Source organism: Rhopalosiphum maidis, chromosome 1 (assembly GCF_003676215.2).
Source record: "Rhopalosiphum maidis isolate BTI-1 chromosome 1, ASM367621v3, whole genome shotgun sequence".
In the NCBI taxonomy this organism is placed as follows: domain Eukaryota; kingdom Metazoa; phylum Arthropoda; class Insecta; order Hemiptera; family Aphididae; genus Rhopalosiphum; species Rhopalosiphum maidis.
The window spans coordinates 27,304,080-27,326,071 of NC_040877.1; the positions used below are offsets into that span (position 1 = coordinate 27,304,080).

A 21,992-nucleotide genomic window follows, 5' to 3' on the forward strand; every position below is an offset into this window, starting at 1 on the left:
AATTTATCACCATCGTCACTCGTCATTCAATATATATAATTATAATAATTGTTGTTACTTGTTTGTTATTATTGTACAATGACTACAGTCTATAATGTATATCAAGATTTCATCGTTTCGGATTACACATTTACAGTATTTGTATTACAGTAATACAGTATAAATGTATAATAAATAAAATAATAAATAGTAATACTTTACTTTAGTTTTTAATAGTTTATTTTTTAACCACCTTCACGATATTAATAATCATTAAACAATTGAAAAATAACAGATAATTCGTAACATTATCAATCGACGAAGGTGGACTGAAAAATAAGTATTCAAGAATTCAAGATTCGTTCAAACCGTTTATTTGTGTGATTACTGATTTGTTATTGAAAAAATGTCACACCAGACAGGAATCAAAGGTAAACTAAAAGTGAAGTCACTGATCATCAATTATGATTCAATTCAATTTAAATAGTAATGATTTAGTATTTACTTTAATAACTTAAAGCCGAATAAAATACATTTTAATAATTTAGATTTATTAATCGAATCAGAAAATTCATTATATATTACATTATTATGATATCTTAACTTAAAAAAATAAATTATGTTCTTTACTTGTTTCAGCAAATGACACACTAAAAAAGTTCTTTAGCAAAGCAACATCAGACAAGAGTGTTCGGGCCATTAAAGTGTCCATTGTAGACGGTTAGTTGATCATTTTCAACTCTTAAAGAAATAATATAATATTTTAGTATTTTATCAGGTTATTTCTATGTTAAGAAGTGTTATTTAAACATTATTTAATATTTCTCCCTGAATTTCCTTTTTAATAATTGCTCTTTTACTTTTATGTTTGATTATAATATTAATAAATTATATAATAAATATTACAAAACTTTTGATTGTAAATAAAACATATAAATGTATGTTTCTAAATAAATAAACATTTATTGAAGCACAAATATTAAGTTTTGTTAAAATAAAATATATCTAAGTATACTTTTTTGAAAATATTACTATTTTAAACATATCCAATTTCTGAAAAATTGTTTCTTATATTGGCTTCTGTCCAATTTCTATTTTTTGTGTATATTACTCATATTCTATATTAATATATTTAAAAGATCCACAGTATAGAAGAGTTTTTATTATTATTATTATTGGATTCATACCATTCATGTGTTGTTGATGTATTACTAGATAAAATAATTACATGTAAAAATATTGTTGAATTTCAAATTATTTCACAATAATGTAAATTTATAAATTATTTTTACATTTAATTCATGAGATTTAAAAATATACTTATTTATGTCCATCATTACAAGTATTTCACCACTATTTTTAGAGTTTTATAATTTAATTATGGACTTTACTTAAAAGTTATAATGTATAGGTAAAATACATTTGATTAAAAATAAAATAGTATATATACAGAATGCGGCGTAATGGACTCCCACATTTCTGAGGTGAATTAAAAAAAAACATTACAAGATATAACAAAAAAATTTATTTTTAAAAACTATATTATACAAGGTTTTTTTTTTTAAGTATTTTTTAAAAATTATTTCGTTCAATTGCTTTGACAAGTGACGCACATATGGAGGAGCTGTTCTCGAAAGATTTCTTATCACTTTCGCCAGCATATCGAGTGGAATCCCAGAGATTTCTTGACGAATAGCCTCCTTTAGTTCTTCAATGGTTCTAGGTCACTCTTAAATTTTGTACCCAATTCAAAGTCGTTTTCCAATCAGGGACACTTTCGTTTGGATTCAAACGATTCACACATTCAGCGTTATTAAAAAATGCCTCGATAACAAAACTATGTTGTTCACCGGACCATGGCATGGTGATGACCAAAAACCTTATTAATAACTTAATCCAGTAAAATAAACCACTTTAATCTAATCAGTTTGATTACTCGCTAATAATGATTATTTGAAATATGAGAATCCATTATGCATGCCGCACCTTGTAACAGTCTTTTTATAAACTAATTAACATAATTAATATCATTTTATTTTAGAGGAACTTTCTCTATCTGGTCATGAAAAACATCACAAATCATGGAAAGATGATTTTGAAAAAGTTGTCAAACAATTTATATTACCAGAAGTACCGTGTTATGTATTATATAGGTATATTTAAAATATTATGTTATACTGATGTAATATAAACTAAATAAGTTATATATATATTTAGATTTGATGTAAAAAGTGACACCAAAAATTATGATTGGTTACTTATAAGTTGGTGTCCTGATGTAGCACCTATTCGACAAAAGATGTTGTATGCATCTACAAAAGCTACTCTCAAACAAGAATTTGGCAGTGCTAAAATTAAAGAAGAACTTCATGGGACTAGTATGGTAAAATTAATTGTTTATAGTATACATGAATAATATTAATATCCCTAATTTTTGAATTGAACTATTAGACAATTAGTTATATTTAAATATTTGTGATTTTTGTTTTTTTTTTTTTTTTAAATTGAACCACTATACTACTGTTTGTTTTAAAAATTAAATTATGAAACAATATTTACATATATATTATATATTAGACAATTTAATTTTAAAGTTTTTTAAGCTTTTGTTTATTTTATAGGTTGATGTCACTCTTGATGGATTAGAACAAAGTCGATTGTCACAAAAAGCACCAGCACCTTTAACTATCCGTGAAGAAGAAATCGCTGAACTTAGAAAAGCAGAGGTTGGACATAGTACATCAGTGTCTGTAGATAGTCGATCACAGGCAGTGTCTGGTATCAAGTTCCCTATGTCTGTTGCTGCTATAACAGCACTTTCCATATTTGTGGATAGTAGTGAAATAAACTATGTACAATTCTACATTGGTATAATCAAACATTTTCAATATTAAAATTTTTTCTATGAAATTATTTTTAATGTTTTCATTTGTATTAGATATGACAAAAGAGAGTATTGAATTAGCTACTTCAGACAACGTATCTGTGAACCTTCTCAATGACCAAGTTCCTAAAAATGATGCTAGATATCATCTTTATATGTACCAACATAAGAGAAATGGTACCCAAACAAATTCTGTTTGTAAGTAAATACTACATTTAAAACTTATTTTATTTTATTATATACATAAACAGCTATAATCAATTAATGCCATATTGTATCAGCAATCCCGAACTGTCTGGGATGTTACAGCATCATTTGCCTTAAAATATATTTTTTTCTATCAGTATGAATATGCTTAATTACCCTATTTAAAATAAATGTGAATTCTTAAAAGTTACAATTCTTTAATAAAGTTATTTGTAGATTTATTATTAATAAAGTAATTATAACATTCATAAAGAATATTATATTTAAATTATCCAATGAGGAAATAGGTTAATCAGTTGAGTAGCTTATTTATACATTTACTTTATTAATTTTATAACAGAATTTAATTCAATAATTTCTCTAAGACACCAATTATCAAGCTCTTGATAGGAAATAATTACTTTAACACTCTCATTCGCTTAATTATTTTCTAATCTTCCATTAGAATGCCAGTGATGTCTAATGATAAATAAATTAACTTTGATAAATGGTTTATTCTTTAAGTCAGATAATCACACCATAAAGCTTTATATCAAAAATTATTATTGTACTAATATTGTATAGATTATATAGTTAAAAAGAAAGATGGACAAGTGGATATCGCTCTGCTGTATAGTAGACAATGAAATGAGTAGGTCACTATAATGGATGTATTAAATTTGAATGCAATGACAGGTATCATTGTATATGAAAAATGATTCTGAACTGTGATGATTTGTAAGTCTAGAATATATTATATCATTACCTATATTTAAATTGTAATGTATTGTTATTTTATTTGATTTCGTAAAAAAATAAATTTCATGTGCTCATAAAATTTTTTCTATATTGACGCTGGAGTTTTTTTTTATTATTATTCGAAAAAAAAGTTATGGTGACCTTGTGTTGGATTTTTTAACCTTAGATATAATTCACCAAAATTTTATGAATTTCCAACTTCAAAATTCCTTGCAAATTTTTGCAATTTTGACATATTTTGTAAACATTTGAACTTTTAATGCTTATAAACAATATTTTTGACTAACGATTTTCGATTTTTTTTTTTCAGTAAGAAGAACTTATAATAAACTTTGTATAAAATTTTAAAGATTTTTTGGAAAGCCAAATTTTTTTTATCGGAATTTCAAGAAAAATAATTTAGAAAAATCAAAAATTTCAATGGCCTATAAATAGTTTAAAAAAATTCTAAATATTTTAAAAATTTAATTGTAAATAGATAACACTAATATAAACATTTGGTAAAAATTTCAAGTATTTACAATGATTTGTTTTTGAGTTACAGCAAAATCAAAAAATCGATTTTGTCAAAAAGTGGTTATGCATAAAAATTCCTGTTTTCCGTTACTTTTTCAAGGTTTTTCGTGACACTTTTGAAAACAACTGCAAATTTTTTACTTTTGTCCCCTCAAAGTACCAACTTGATTCAATTTCCTTTTCAAAGAAGGGCTGAAGTCAAAAATCAAAGCACTATTACTACTTCAAAACTTGATGAACTAATGACAGATACAAAAATAAAAAAAATAAAAATATTGTAAAATCAATACATTCATTACTCCGTTCAGAATCTAAAATATATATACATATACATAAGAATTTCTTTATTTTATAAGTACATCAATTTAATACAGGAATAAAAATATTTATACATCATACTTAAATATTTAATATGCTAGTGAGCAAAGTTTTAAAAGTCGAAATAAATTAATTTATAAATTTGTATTTTTATAATAACTAAACAAACTAAATATTTTGATAAGTATCTACTATACATATTGTGTAAATAATTAAAATATATTAAATACATTGAAAAAAATCTTATAAATATGCTATAATTACATCTTTCATTTTTAGTTTTCATTTACTCAATGCCGGGATACTCGTGTCCTATAAAAGTGAGAATGTTGTACTCCAGTTGCAAATCACCATTTATCGAAGAGTTAGAAAATTTATATAAATTAAAAATTCATAAAAAAGTAAATATCTATATTTTTATATTAAATGGAATTAATTAATTGTGAAAAATTACTTTTTATTTATAGTTGGAAATAGATAATGATGATGTCATCAATGAGAAATACCTATTAGATGAACTATATCCAGAAAAAGAATCTGATAAACCAAAATTCAGTAAGCCCAAAGCTCCAGGACGAGGTGTTCGAAGAATAATAAAGTCTAACGAATAAGTATTCATTTTATTAAATTATAATCTATCTAATTAATGTTAAAACATGTAATATTATACAAATTATAATTTTTTCTTTATAAGAAATTTCTATGTTTGGTCTTCCATTTTATTTTATTAAATTTTATTATTTATTTATTTTTAGTGTTATTGAGTATTAATTCTAAAATTGTATTGATTGTTTTATTTTTCATAAATTTTTAATTAATTTATTTTTTATTTTTTGTGTTCTTCTCCAATGATTCTTTTACAATATTCTTCATCTGATATAAGTTGGTTATTAGAATGGCTGATAGATGCTAATCTTGTTCTTTCCTAAAACAAATTAATTTAATACATTATAAAAAGAATAATTAACTTTTGAGTTGTCTTAAGAAGTACTTGTTATGATGATCACGCACTTCTAATAAATAATTACACTCATAATACTGGAGTTGCTTATTAAATCCTTCATTGGGACTTGAAATTGATCGACATGCTTTCAGAAGTCGAAGAACATATTTTAATTTAATAGTAGTGGCTGACATGATATAAGCAGCAGCTATTGTTACACTTCTAGACATCCCAGCCAAACTGAAACATTATAATATTATATGTCATATTTTGATCTAAAATTTCACTAAAAAAAAACTTTAAATGCTAGCATTATCTACCAATGAACTAAGACATTTTGATTTTTAAGACGAGCTTTATGTATAAAATCATTGCATATTTGAAAATATTGTATAAGATTTTGTTCGGGACTATCAATAGCTTCAATACATAAATATGTTTTATCCTGAAATAAATTAAAATTAAAATCATTCTTTGTTTAGCATTTTTATAATTAAAAAATACTGACTTGATAAATTTTCTTTGGTGCATCCAATATAGAAATTATATGAGTTATTTGATTACTTTCTAGTTGAGCAAAATCTTTCGAGTCTCTAAAACTGCCAATAAACAAACCAGGAATCACCTAAAATCATTAAAAATAAAAATGTTTAAATATATATTTATTGTATTACTAAGTACCAAGCTATGCTTTGAAGTTTAAGATAATTTAAGTTCTAAGCAATATTTCAGTTGAGACTTGAAGCCTTATCTTAGTAATTTTATAAATGAATTCTTGAAAAACAAATTAGTCTTCTTTTAATTATAAAAAAAATTAAACCTAATAACATTATAGTTATAATATAATATATGAAATATTATCAATTATGTTTTGGTATTTTAGGTCGAAAAACTATAAATTAATTAATTGATTATTATTTTTTTTTTTATCTCAATCATAATGCTGCTACATTTAGTGAAACCTTAATTCATGTATTAATATTCAATAAACCTAAATTATATAATAAAAAAAATTGTGTGACCTAGTTAATACTTTGCCTAATTATTATATATTGACTATTTTTGTATTAAACATTACAAAATGAAAATCCTTAGATATCTATGCAATTTTCATACTGACTATGCCTTACTTATCATAGTATTATAAAGACATAAACATAACAACATAAGTATAAAAAATGTCCTACTCTACCATCATACGAGATTGTTATTTTTTCCAATGAATATTTTTCGTAATTTGTATTAATATATATTGAAACCTATGACAAAACATTTAATTCCTCAACTTATTATTGTTTATACCGTAAAACTTATGTAATATATTAATGAAAAAATGTGTAGTGTGACTTAGCTGGTAGTCTACTCAATTTAAAATTTAGTTCCTATTATTAAGCATAAGTCATTTTTAGAAAATATTAAGAGGGAACTTCTGGCTATTTGCAGTTATGATTATATATCAATTGTGTATTTTAGGGCGTAACAAACCGATCGTTTTCCTTCTAAATCTAAATTGTATGTGATATTAAACTGTGTGAAAAGTATAATTTATTTATTTATATCTTAGTAATCATAGTATAGTGGAAATTAATATAAATCAAACATTTTATTAAGCATAATAATTTTCAATTTCTATACCTAGCTCAAATATTCTCAAAAAGATTTTAATTTTGACAATCATTATTCAAACATTTCAAACGGTCTAGAAAAATCGAGCCCTAGTCCTAAAATTAAACACAGTATACGCCCTCACTATATACCTATGTCCTATTTGATCAGTCATCACTCTTCAGTGTATGGTTATATAGTTGTAAGTATAACAAAAATATTAAAGAGAGTCTGGTGAAGTTAAAAATTGTCAAAATTATACCAATACTAATCGACAAAATAAAATGATTATAAAAAATATGAAATATTAATTTAAGTATAATAAAAAAAATTGGAAAATATTCTTTATGAAAAAAAAAATAATGACCGATATTTTTAGCAGCTTGCGGTTAAGTCATATACCGCTATTAATGATAACCTATTTCTAAGTTCAACTCGTTAAGTCGTCACCTCCCGTTCAGCTTTAAACCAACTGTCACTATATAACTATATTATATGCACGAAAATCGTATCCTCGTCCCTCACTCTCGACCGGAAACCATTAACAAAGAAAAAAAACTGCATTTGTCTACTATAAATATTATTGTGCGCTGAAGGCTGAACGCTGATGACAATGATCGTTCCGGAAGACAAAAACGGAAGCGATTTTAGGACCTGTGACATACTCAGAAATTTTCAATAGTGAGAACACAACTACATAATAAATGAAAATTGTTACTTACTGTAACAAATTTTTTTTTGTTAAAAACTAATCTATAACATACCCGATAGGTAAATGGTATTTGGTATATGTAGTTTAAGTAGCTTACTAGCTGGTGTTTTATGTGAGGTATACATAATAATATAAGATATAGTTATTACGTAAAATTAAATTAGTAATTTTTATTTATTATTAAAAAGTATATTTAATTTTGTACGATAAGATTCATTCATCAAGTAACATCATAGTAATGTTATTATGTTATAATCTTTCTATCTGGGATTTGTCTACACTCTACACCAGGAGCGGCGAAACGGTCGATCGCGGATTTGCGGACAATTTCAAAGTCGATCATGTTACAATTTATTTTTAGGGCCACGCACACGAAAATTAATCGTGGTTGTAAGGAATAAATTGTCGATAAGTTTTATACTTCTATGAAAGTAGATCCTCAAATGTGTAATATATTTTTAATAGACCAAAAAAAGTTTGGCCACCCCTGCTCTACACTGTAGAGTCTATGTTGTTCGATCCTTTTTCAAAAACATTGTAATTAACATCTTTACAAATATTTTTTTGAATATTTTAATGACATTAAAAACAATGTTTTTGAAAAAAAATCACATTACTTATAATAATTAAAAAAATTATTTTTTTTTTAGATTCTGAGTGAAACAATAAATGTAATGATTTTACAATTATGTGTATTTTTTTGTGTGCTTACACAATTAGGTAATGGTCGATAAAATGCTTCATTTTCAACTTAGAAGGTGGTTTTAGATAACAAATTGAATCTAGTTTCTCCGACAACTTTAAATAGGTCAAAACTAAAAATTCCCATTATTTTTTTTTATAATCAATAAAAACAAACAACAAATTAAGGAAAAACGGAATTATTACGCCAAACCAGTGTTTGACTAGATTTCTTTATTTTGTTATAATTCAAAAACGAATAATCGCGGAAACATGAAATTATTATAAATAAATATTATTTCTTTTCAAACAAGTTTTGTTTCTTGTCATAATCCAAAAACCAATTACTGTAGATACTTTTATGTTTATTATATTAACTATTTATAAAAGTATTTTTATTACATTTTGAGTTATAGAAACGTATATACTTTATAATATAGTATAAATATATTATTATAATAATTAAATTTTAATTAAATTATATCGACCTACCGGCCATAAAATTAAAAGTAATAATATAAATTACTTAATAATAGATATATTCCATCATATTTAACAGGTATATCTAGGCCCTCTGTTCACTTAAACATAGAAATTAAATTATTAAGATAATATCTGCTTTTTAGTTTTGACCGGTGAGAGCTATAACTACTATGTAATGCTATGTAAAATGTTACAATTAAAAATACCCATATCTTGCTTAAAAAATGAAATATTGTAAAAAAGTCGACATAAAAATATGGATTAGGTTTTTAAATTTAAATTTTATAATATAATATGGATTAATCATTTTAATGTACAAAGACATTTAAAGCTAACAACACTAGATTGGTTATTTTCAAAAAATAATCAAGTTTGATAAATAGGGATTTGACTGTATTTATAATGTTATAAATGAATCTTTTAAGCCTTTATTTAATAATAAAAAAAAATTCAATGTTTATTTTTCAAATCTTATGATAAAAGTATAATAACCCTCCCCCAATTAGGATGTACTTGTAAGGCCCTTGAAACTCCTGCCTAAATATTCCAATGGTGGCAGGATATATTTTGAATATTTTTTCTGCGTATTATTGTCCTGCTTTAAATATTACAAACAAACCAATGCACGAAAGTTAAAATATATTACATGAAATAACAATATGCGTATAAATGCAAAATATAATATGCACTTAATAGAACTAATGTTTACCTATTTATTATTTATATAAATGTATATTAATAAATTATTGATATCATGACAAAAGCTATTAACAACTTTCCAATTCTTTTAATTCATTAAAATATTAAATAAATAATCCTTCCACCTCTACTTATATATATTAAATTCATATAATACCTATTTAATATCATAACGAAAAAGAGTCTGTCATGAAAATAAATTAGTTTGGTTAAATGTTTACAATCTTATTAAAAAAAAAAAAAAAAACATAAATGAAGCTATCAATTTACACATTAAAAACCCATATCATTTCATTTCTATGCATTATTATACTAGTAAGTCGTAATTATTGGTCTACATAGGAACTACCATATAGAGAATACTACAGTTTACAGTTCAGCTTAACTTTTCATTTTATACTTATTTGAATATCCCTATGCAACAGTTACCTACACGTAGCATCTACGTGGATCGATAGAATTGATTTCAGTGGAAATATTTATTCAAATGGACGTCAGTTAAAAACAAGTCATAATTTAATTAAATATCTGTTTTTATCAATCATCCTGTTCAAATAATATTTCAGGTTTTAAATTTTCAAATAAACGTATATTTATATTGTATGCATATGTAGGTACGTGTGTGTATACCTAAAATAATATTTATATTTAAAGTTTTGTGTGTTATAGACTTATAGACTATAGATATATAGATTTATAAAAGTAATATTATCATTATTTAAAGTATAAGAATGACAGTTTACAACATGTGGCATTTTTTATCTATGAATCATAAGTAAACATTACCTATGTAGCATAATAGTTTATTTAATATAATGTATAAATCAAATAATATAGATATACCTATAAAGTTATCGTACAGAAAAAAAACTTTATACATAGGTAATAAAAACAAATAAATGTTAAAACAGAATACATCACTATAGGTATTAACAATATTCATTATTCACACAAAATACGAAAAATTGAAATTAAAAATAATTTATTATCTTATAATATATAAAATATATCATTGTTTTTGAAAAGATAAAAAAAATAACAAAGCTATAGACATATTATTATATTAATATACAAAAATTACTGAATAAACCTAATTAAAAAAATATAATACTATAGTTCGTTCGTTATCGTTGATTTAGAAGCCCATAATTTTTCTGAGATAAAGCTTATTTTTGTATAATTTCTGCTGCATGCAATACCTATACACATTCATTATGAGGTATACCTACTGTGCGTTGCACACCAATTTTGTTTAATTTAATCATTAATAATTAATATAATATAGTACCTATGTAATTGTATATATTCAATAAAACTTATTAATACATGATACTGTACTTAATACAGTCGTAGTATTTGTAGCATAATTACATAGAAGAAGATGTAGATTCATATACTTATCTTGTAGTCTTATTTAATTTAGGTTTTTTTTTATTATATAGATAGGTACGTGAAAAATTTTGAATTTGAATTTGGTGCTACAGCTATATAGTGAGCCAAGTGTAACTTTTATTAAATATTAGCAATATAGCCGTATATTTAATTATATTTTAAATAAGGATATTATTAGACATAACATTATATGTTTAAATATCAACATAATAATATGCATGAATATTTTGATAGATATATAACTAAAATCTCTAAAAATAAATATATTAATAAGTATAAGTTGGCATTACGTTATATAAAAGTAGAGGAACAATTACAAATTAGTAACATACTAATGTATAATACGAATTACGAGTATAGGTATAATATAGTAAATTATAATATATAATAATTTTTAACATATTTAAAAAGTTAACTTTATATAATTACATAAATGCTAAATAAGTAATAATATGTGTAAAGCTTAAGCTTAGTTGAACTACTGTCAGTAGAAATAACCATGGAAAAAGTTTTTATATAAGAAGAAGATTTAAATAAGGACAACTATTGAAAAATAAATAATTTCTAGAGTTCAGCTAAGTCTTAATACAAGCAGATCAAAACATTTTTTGACCCACGTAATTTGAAAATATATATTCTAATATCACCTCCATCTCCATAACCAAGCCTTAATTGCACTACTGGTACAATATTATAGGTATAAAACTATTAAATGACGTGATATACAAAATATTTAGTGCACGAGAAAGTAATAAAATACGTTTCCATGTAAACTCGCGTGTTTTTCGTACAGTGGCAATATTTATTTATAATTCGCAAATAAGTTTCGTGATTTAAAAATTCATTATACATTCGTGCATTTTAATATTTTTGTTCATTGTCCAAATAAAAAAAACTCATGTATTTTATTATTATAGGTTGCACGTTTAATATTTATGTTAAAAATAATCACATGTATTATTACTAAAAAGTTGCAATTTATAAGTATAACAAAATTTATAGGTGTATTGTACTAAATTATAGTACTTGAAATGTACATAGAATAATATTTATAAGTAACTACATACAATCCTATATAAATTATAATGTATATGTAAATTTAGAATATTCTATAACTATAAAATGAACAATTTGCATAACAATTTTATGGAATAAAATAATTTTCCCGTACCTAATATGTTAAAAATAATTGTGCGTTATTTTGACACATGTGTGACAATAAACTGATGATTAAATTACCAACTTACTATACTTAACTATCAATACATAAAAAAAAATCTTTTATAAAGGTAAGTAAATACTAAATCGATGCTCTTAAAAATTAAAAATTATAAGAATCTTAGTACACAGTACCAGTATTAGTATAGGCGCATTATACTCAATGTACCTAGACATTGAATGTTATATAGATACCAAATACGACTATCTTAATTAAATTATATATATAGGTTATATAGTATGACCGTAGGTGAGTAGGTAACACCATACCTATATCGGTACATATTATGATAAGTATATTTCATAAATTATGAATCTTAATATAATGTATTGTAATATACTACACAAACAATAGGCTATTATATATATTATATTTTATTATTAACAAATATTATAAGGCAAATGTTAGAATTCCTTATTTGTCTGTTTAAAACTTAGGTGTTTATGAAATTTGAACTACAAAATAAATTCCCGATTAACACAATATTGATGAATCTTGTAAAAACTAAACGTTAACTTTAAATTCATTGAAAAAAATTGTAACTTGTTATTTTTGACATGGCTGATAAACATTTCAAGTATTTAAAATTAACAAAAAAAAAAAGAGCAAAAATATTTTGGAAATTACACCAAGCTTAGTATCAATGCTAATAAATATTAATATTTGGTTAAAACATCTTTATTTTTAGATTACAACATAAAATAGGTGCGCATGTGTATACCGTTATGCTATATAGGAGAATTCCAATGAGTGACTGTAGTAATAATTGATGTGTTAAATTTAAATTAATTGATACATTATTGTTTACGAAAAATGAATCTGAGCGAAGTCTGTCTATCAAACTCAGAATTGGCTTAAAGGCCTGGAGCAATTTGTTTTAGAAAATGCCTCAGAATATATTTTTTATAAGACCCAAAATGTCATACAAATGCGCGAAGCCAGTGGCAAGAGCTCCGCTGAGCCCTCCCTAAGGTCAGCTCTGATCAAACTATATCATCAAGTTGCAAATTATATTTTTAATTTTATGATATGTTACTATGATACTATTAAAATTAATTATTTTATTATTAGTATTATAGCTAGTAGGTTAATTTAAATTTTGTTAAAAACATTACAATTTTAATTATGAGATAAGTTAAAGTAAAACATCTTAAATACTTCCTAATCAGAGAAACCAAAAAAAGAAATTTTTAAGTAAAACCAATTTTTAACAAAATCAAATTTTTATTTTGTTGTAATTCAAAAAATATTGATTGTAGAAACTTAGAACTTTCTACTATTACTTAAGTTATAATTTTATATTTTATATAATTAATAAAAAAATTAAAAAAATGTAGACTAAATTTAAGCTATTTATAGACATTTAAAATTTAGGATATTTTTTGTTTTTTTTTCATAAAGATATAATTTTAAACTAGAAAATTATTACAAAATCCAATAATATTTGTAAAGTCCATAACATATATAAAAGTTTCAAGTCCCCGTGAATAATATTTTTGAATTACAACAAATAACTAGGCGTTATTTTTGTTTTTTAACTCGAAAAGCTTATAAAAAAATCTTAATAATAATTTTTAATATTTTTAAACAAATAAAACACATTTATGTAAACACACACAAAAAAAAACCACATCATTGTAAAATCAATAAATTCATGACATCACTCAACTAAGAATCTAATATCAAACCAACTGTAAAAATTATTAATGAATAATATTATTATATATTAATATTGTTACAATATTTGTTTAAACACTTATTATTATTGATATAAACTATTAAATCATACTTCATGTAACGTCTATTATAGCAAATATTTTTTTAGGCCCATCATATAATTTCAGGTAACTTATAATATAATGTATCACAGGTATTTGATAATTTATGTCAGGTAGATAGATATACCTACCATTACAAATCATTATTCTATAGGTATTAAATTATATTAAAAAGGTATTAGGTATATATCAAAAATATTCAAAATTAATTACTATATTGACTATTATTAGTATAAGTAATTCATACTATATTTCGTACTTTATACATAGAGGCTATAATATACACTATACAGTGATTTCTTATTAGTCTTTACATTAAGTCAGGGCCGGATTTAGAGGAGTGGAGGCCTCGGGGCATCAAAGGAGTGGGGGTTCCTGGCCCCAAATTATTTTCCTAATAAAATGAACAATTTTTTTTCTTTTATTAGTATTTAACAAACATATAATTATAATCGGAAATAAGAAATTAAATTTTAGTGTTAACAAACGGATTATTTTTCCGAAGTTACTATTGTGGAGGCCCCTATTTTGTGGAGGCCCTGGGGCTATCGCTCAGATTTCTCTGCATTAAGTACATAAATATAACATACATTATACAAAATCGTAATGATATATATATTAAATTTTATTATTTATGAATTTATGATTATCATTTTTTTAATTATAATCTTGATGATTTTCCAAGTCTTTAATAAGTATCTTTGTATTGTGTAAAAATATTTTGTACATTTACTTCCCAGATAATATAATTTTTCATGGCCCATGGCAATTAAATAAATACATAAATAATAGTTATTATAAATTAAATTAAAACTTTCTTTTACTTTCTTCTTTTAGTTTTGCATATTTTATGTTACAACTATTAAATTTCAAGAAACAAAAGGGATAATCTTTGGGGGTAATGTCGAATTACACTCATTTTAGTTCAATTGCACTTGGGTTAAAAAAAAAGATAATTCAAAAACTGTAATCTGGTAATTAATATCTGATGATATAAATTAATATATTTTTCGATTTCGTTCATTTTTTCTGGTATCCTGTAGTTGTTAAAATATAAGTATTTATTTGTAACTGTGTTAAAACATCAATAAACACATATATTTGGATGTGTGACTAAAATAATTTATTGAACTTTAAGTGGTAGGACTCGTATGCATTTGTAGACTGTAGTCCTTTGATTAGAAATCATACATATCCAAAGTACATATACTAGGTGGAAAAAATGCCTTGTTAGAAAAATAATTATCTACCATATAAATGGTGACTAAATTTTTGAACAGCGTTTTTTTCTGAGGTATTTAACCAAAAGTCATCTATAAAAGATTCGCAACTTAAACTTAATTTGAAAAACTTAAATAATGTTTATTGCGAAATCATTTTCCAATTTCTGTTTTAGATTTATAATCTGTATTATAAGAACAACTAACAAGTTCGAAGTTTCAAATTTTGTATTTTGCGATACCGTGTTGTGGTAAATGGAATCTACAACCTACCTATTACTTTAGAGTTTATAAATCCATAAGCCCATAAAGGAAACATTTCATAGGCAGCAACAAGAATTACTTGTTCGACATTTATTATAAATAAATTTGGTATAAATATTAAACCTAATCCATTGTAAATACTTTACACAAATTATTTTAAACATGTTTTTACACACATGTCTACACTTTTATTTGGAAGCAAAATAAAGATTAAGAATTATTAAGTATATATTAATTATTGTGAACTGTATGCAGTGTGAATATTTAATAAAAAATAAAACTTTGGGCAATATAAAAATGTGTTGTCCACAAAAATAATAGTTGTTTTGAATGCAAATTTCCTAATTTTGATGTAAATACATATTTTAATACATTTTACAATATTTACTATTTTATATTATTATACCTATACAGTAATTATTTGTAATAAAAGCTACTAATATATTGTACAAAATAATAACTTGGAAAATCATTTAACATGATATATTTTCAAAAATTTGTGTTTAACTTTAGTTTAACTAATAAAATAAATTAGAAACATAAAATCTAACAATAATTTAAAGTCTTGCAGAAGTGAAAAATGCAGTAAGAAAATTAAGTGAAGTTTAGGAAGATTCCGGAGTTATAATAAAAAATAAATTAAGCTATGTACTTGCTAAAAACAGTTTACAAAAAATAAAAACTATTAAACATATTTTTTTGAATAAAAATGAAAATACGTCAATGGATTTTGAATTAACACCGTCTGATATATCGAGTTTTAAATATGCTCCATTATCCTTAATCGACTTTGAACGCTTCTTCAGCCACTACAAGTCAATTTTGAGACCTAGCCGACGTACATTTAAACTTGAAAATCTCCAAATGTATGTTGTATTGTATCCAATTGTTACCAAAAAGACAACAATGAAGATTATTGGATGAATAATTATTAATTACAATATCAAAAAAATGTTTATAACAAACCTATAATATGGCTAGATCTACATCAGGTATTTTTATAATATATGGCCATTGTTAAATAATTAAAATGAATGTAAAATACCAATTTTTTAATTAAATATTTAATGTTTTTTAATACATATTTTGACAAAAATAAAAACATAAATATTTATACATATTTTAACTTTCTATATTGCATAAAAGTCCGTGGTCTAAAGTCATTAGTTTTTAAAATTATTATCACTAAAGTATTTTTCACTGAGGTCAATAATGGTTAATAAAAATAAAACTTCACATAAAAATATCAAAATTTGTATAAAAATATTATCTTACGCTTTTCTAAACAAATAAATAAACACTTACTTTTATTATAATTTAGATAATCAGGTAATTTAGTAATCGCTTTTAATTAAATCGATTTAATGTATAGCTACCTAAAACTTATAGATTATAGTTTATACAATACCATAGGTATCTAAAGTCTAAACACATATTTGTAATCATAATACGTAAAATGTCCTTAGATATTGGATTTCTGAAGTTCTATTTTTTATATTAAAGTTTTATTTGTATTCAAAATCTAACCCAACTCTCAAGGCCTCAAATAACAAAAATATGTAAATTAATTTTTATAAGCAATAGGTTTTTTAAATGAATTATTATTTGTAATTTGTATAGGTATTGATTATTGGAAATCGAACAAAACAGTAATGTGTAGAAAATGATGTGTTTTGTTTTATATTTTTGTACTCGTTATTACTTCGTTATAGTCATTACTCATTAGCCATTATACTCATTACTCATTATAAACATATTTTATACGGCATAAAATTACATAATATTTATGATGTATCATAATATAGGTTAGATATAAAATCCATATTATATTTTAAAATAACTAAATTATAAATTAAAATAAACATTTTGAAAGTATTTTTTTGAGTTCAAATGAATTTAATTCGTTTTATAAAATTACTATTACTATTATATTTTAAGCCAAATAATTAATGACAATGAGTTAAAGATGGCCGACGACGTAAAAAACAAACATAATATAAAAAAAAGTATAGAAAAAATGACATTTATTTTGTTATTTGTATTATAATATAAGGACTACAGAACTTTTTTTAAACATTACGAAATTAATTTTTCCTCTTTTATGAACTACATAGGTACACAATATTCATATAACTATATGATTTAAAAATAAAAATATCTTTAAATTAATTTAAAATAATAATATACGTAGGAATGGACGTGAAATACATGAGACCTGAAGTGGGTAATTAATATTCATATCTACCATAATAACATTGTGAAAAATGTTTAAATTGTTGACCATTTTGTATCTAGCTAGCTGGAAGTGCTCAAATTAAAGTGTATGTTAAATTACTTTTTAATTGTTACAAAAATGACAGATATTATATAAAATTATATAATTGTTTATTAATTATTTATCGTTTTTTCAATACATTTTTTCAACAATTTCCCCTTCTTTTTAAATTCAATAATATGTATGTACTCAGTGTTATTAAATAAAATAAACATCTTATAAACCATGTCCAATATATTTCTATTCAATAAATGTGCAAGTTTTATACTAAATATATACAATCATATAATAGATACGAATATAGTCATGCTCATACATATAACATCATATATAGTCATATGGTAATGTTAACCATATCGATCAGTGTTGTGTTCGTGCGTCTTTTGGCAAAACACGATGTTTTATACATGGTCTTTATGAAAACATAGAAGAATTACGAAATAAATAAATAATTTTAAACAACACGATGTATAGTTCAATGTTTACAAAAATACGTATTAAAAAGGTAATGATTTAATGCGTATTCAATGACGTATACCGTGGTCCGTGATACCTACTTTTTTTGGATATTATATTATATCTAAATATATACACCTATATTATGTATTTTAATATTTTTTATATGCTTCATTACTCTTTAGTGTTAAAAAATCGTAACTCTGTTAATAAACAAATATAGTAGCAACTAGCAAGTACAATTTATTAGTCGTGAAGACATGTAGCCATGCAGAAACAATTTTTTTTTCTAATACCATTATTCATTAGTATATATACGACATTATACGTTAATGCAGTTACTAAAACTGTTCAAATTTCAACAACATATTAAATACAAATGAAATCAAATACGTCGTTTATTAAGTAGACTGCAAGTCTGAGTAAACATTATACAAAATAATAATATATTATATGCATGCATTTTAATATTCGTGACAGCAAAATAAACAATGATGTCTTTTTGCTATTGTATTAACATAATAACATTTAACAATAACAACACAATTATTTTCGTTTCCATTACGTTTAACATCTTTTATTATAAAATTAATTTAATATTGTTTGCATTATTATTATTATTATTATTATTATTATTATTATTATTATTATTATTATTGTTATACTTATGACATTTTGATATCTACGATAACGCTTTAAAAACAAAAGGCACTATGCTTCTAAAAACGTTTTATTAATTAACAAGTATAGTTTCTACAAGAACTATCAGGTAAAAAATTCCACAATCAGAATTATATCAATAAATATAATTACACATCATATTATTATCATTAAACAATCAAATAATTTTATAATATGAACGACTACATATTCTATAATACAACTAACAACTACAATACAGGCACCCCTACATCACTAATGCTGTTTGCTGTTGTATTGGTATTGGTATATTAGCATTTGTTATTTGATATTTGTTAAAATAAATTTCTTCTTTCCATAGAACTATAAAGATTTAAAACTAATATGTTTATGTTTCAGCCTAACCATAATAATGACATTATAAACTTAAGACATTTGAGTAGGTACTTCCTTGGTGATAATATCACAAACGAGTATCACAAAAACACTATGTAATAACTAATAAGTTGTCAAAAGTCCTACAAATAGATAAGGTACTATTAAATCCTTATATTTAATTTAATATCAATTATAAATTATATTTGGATAAACACAATCATGCAGTTATACCATTGATTAAATTCATATAATTGTTATTATACATATACATATTATTTATGTACTGATATTTTACATACCTAATTTAATTTAATATATTAGATATTAAACCGTTTATAATTTATTTAATTATGAACTATTTACCTCATTCTTAATTTTTAATCTATACTTAACTTCCACTGATCAAATGAATCTAAAAAAAAACTCACATTCATGGCAACGTAACTAGGTATCTAAATATGTTTTCTTAAAATATTTGAAAGTCGTTTACTCTATAAATGTATAATTACTTATGTGTACATTTATTTTGAAAATGATCACTATAGGTATAACTATTTATAGTAATAATATAATATGATTTCCCATTTTTACGATTTAGTTACCGTTTTTTCCCTACTTTTTTATATTCATAGCCAGTACCTATGTTTCGTTTTGACATATAACAAATTTATTTTAATACTTTCCATATATTATTATTTATTTATACATAATAAATACAGTTTACAAATGATTAATATATACATCATACTCAAATATGTATTTGTATGAGCAAAGGATAGATATATCGATAAATGTTCCTTTCTAACCATAATAAAAACCATGTTATAATAATTCAAAATATGCAGACAATTAATTAATTAATTATTATGATATATATGGTTTTGAAACAAATTTAGATTACCATTACATATTAGGCTTAAATAAATATAAAAGTATTTAGATCAAATATCTATGTATAGATATATAAAAAAAACGAGTTATTAAAATAGTGATTACCCCCACCCCTAAATATATAATGGTACTCATTATAAAAAACACAGAAACACATACACTATATATATATATATATGTTTATGTAGGTATACTTTAAAATGTAAATAAGAAATTAGAGTTTAATAATTAAGCTAACAAATAATAACAAAATCCATATTAAATAAAATATTTAAGATTAACTAAAAAAATAGTGATATTTTAATTACTCACCTTATCCATGACGGCGTCGGCAATAAGGAAAAACACCAAGCGACGGGCGAGCGTTTGTTTTGCATGTCAAAACCAATCTGTTTGGGTTCAATCCCTTCTACAGTTCGAGCTATTAAGTTTCCATTTATGCTTTCGTACCTTTCCATGAGCAGCAAGGTACAGTGTGTTATTTATTTTTTTTTTGCATATTTTTTTTTTCTAAATCGCTATTTTGCATGTCAAACAAAACAATACTTGATAATAAAAAGAATACACTGTTTTTGCCGCATTCATTTTCCGTAGTATACATATATAAGGTGTTCCTTTATTAACAATAATTTAAACTTTTTAAACTTTTTTAAACGTTATAATTATGAAAATTATAGGAATAGAATGCATTCTTAAATTTTTTTTCAATCGTGAATCAATTATTTTTCATACGTTTTTACTTTAAAAATATATAGTTGACCCATTTTTTTGTATGTATATTATTCAATTTTGAATGATTGTATATATACATATAATATTAAATATTCCTATATTCGTACTTCATTGAGTCTATTGAAAACGCGCAAGTCATTTACTGCAAGTGTCAAACTAAAAATAAAATACCTATATAATTTTAGATGTAATATCCCACTACGCATTAATATGAAATAGGTACTCAAGTACATACTACCTAATTATATTAACCAATGTATTTTTCATGTATTACTAAAATAAAATCGTATGTTATTAACTATATGAACCTGAATGGTTAGTTATAATAGTTACACTAGGTTAATGGTTATAAAAAAATATTATTTAATAACAGAAATTTAGAAAATAATAAACATATAATGTTTAAATACATAAGAAGGTTTGTATGCAATAATCTAATATTATGTAAACTATATAAAAATTATAAATACATTTTTAAATAGATACCATTTAAAATGTCCTGTGGTAATTTAAACTTAATTTTTCAAATGAGTATCAATAGTATCACCATTGTTTCTTTAAATTTATAGACAATTTTATTGTTTAAATATTGATGTTTATAAATCAAAATTCTAAGGAGTAGTTATTGAATTATTTAACTTCGAGTACCTAGGAAGGATAATAGGTCTATGTGATATCGGGCTTAGAAGATTGGGCTGATTATAATTATTTGAGGTATTCGTCAGTATTTAATAAACATACAGTGAAACTTCCACATAAAGAACTTTCATTTTACAAAATTTTCTGTTTAACAAAATATTTTTAAGAACTATGACCTTCATTGTTAATAAATACTTAATTCTATTTAACGAATTCATCCATATTACGAATTTGTTTTATTGCTTATTCGACTTGGAAGTTTCACTGTATATCATTCTTTTATTAATATGTATAAATTTCCTTGGAGGTATGATAATAAGTACTTGATCAAATTTTACAAATCC

The 21,992-nt window shown here is 23.5% G+C and overlaps 2 protein-coding genes across 4 annotated transcripts; one reads left to right on the forward strand and one right to left on the reverse strand.

Moving 5' to 3' along the window:
- Window positions 1-73: 73 nt before the first annotated feature.
- LOC113550238 (twinfilin) lies at window positions 74-5,374 on the forward strand. 2 transcript variants are annotated; one of them, XM_026951955.1, is made up of 9 exons: window positions 74-189; window positions 275-410; window positions 619-699; window positions 2,021-2,132; window positions 2,197-2,362; window positions 2,601-2,847; window positions 2,918-3,061; window positions 4,922-5,043; window positions 5,110-5,374. In XM_026951955.1, the coding sequence occupies exons 2-9, from the start codon at window positions 386-388 to the stop codon at window positions 5,251-5,253; spliced, it is 1,041 nt and encodes a 346-aa protein (XP_026807756.1). In that variant the 5' UTR covers window positions 74-189; window positions 275-385; the 3' UTR covers window positions 5,254-5,374. The 2 variants fall into 2 exon arrangements, with proteins under 2 accessions (XP_026807756.1, XP_026807755.1); XM_026951954.1 differs by having other exon boundaries at window positions 87-410.
- LOC113550239 (dual specificity protein phosphatase 22-B) lies at window positions 5,341-20,851 on the reverse strand. Of its 2 annotated transcripts, none has more exons than XM_026951956.1 (5): window positions 20,590-20,851; window positions 6,094-6,210; window positions 5,906-6,030; window positions 5,654-5,825; window positions 5,341-5,567 (listed from the first exon to the last, which is right to left on the reverse strand). In XM_026951956.1, the coding sequence occupies exons 1-5, from the start codon at window positions 20,596-20,598 to the stop codon at window positions 5,469-5,471; spliced, it is 522 nt and encodes a 173-aa protein (XP_026807757.1). In that variant the 5' UTR covers window positions 20,599-20,851; the 3' UTR covers window positions 5,341-5,468. The 2 variants fall into 2 exon arrangements, with proteins under 2 accessions (XP_026807757.1, XP_026807758.1); XM_026951957.1 differs by having other exon boundaries at window positions 5,404-5,567; window positions 5,634-5,825.
- Window positions 20,852-21,992: the final 1,141 nt, after the last annotated feature.

Excerpts from the sequence above, each read along its gene's own strand:
- LOC113550239 (XM_026951956.1), bottom strand. Across the intron at positions 5,826-5,905 it reads CAAAATGTCTTAGTTCATTG|TTTGGCTGGGATGTCTAGAA; the intron begins GTAGATAATGCT and ends ATAATGTTTCAG. Across the intron at positions 5,568-5,653 it reads AGTGTAATTATTTATTAGAA|GAAAGAACAAGATTAGCATC; the intron begins GTGCGTGATCAT and ends AATTTGTTTTAG.
- LOC113550238 (XM_026951955.1), top strand. The coding sequence starts at position 386 with ATGTCACACCAGACAGGAATCAAAG. Across the intron at positions 700-2,020 it reads TAAAGTGTCCATTGTAGACG|AGGAACTTTCTCTATCTGGT; the intron begins GTTAGTTGATCA and ends ATTTTATTTTAG. Across the intron at positions 5,044-5,109 it reads AATTAAAAATTCATAAAAAA|TTGGAAATAGATAATGATGA; the intron begins GTAAATATCTAT and ends TTTTATTTATAG.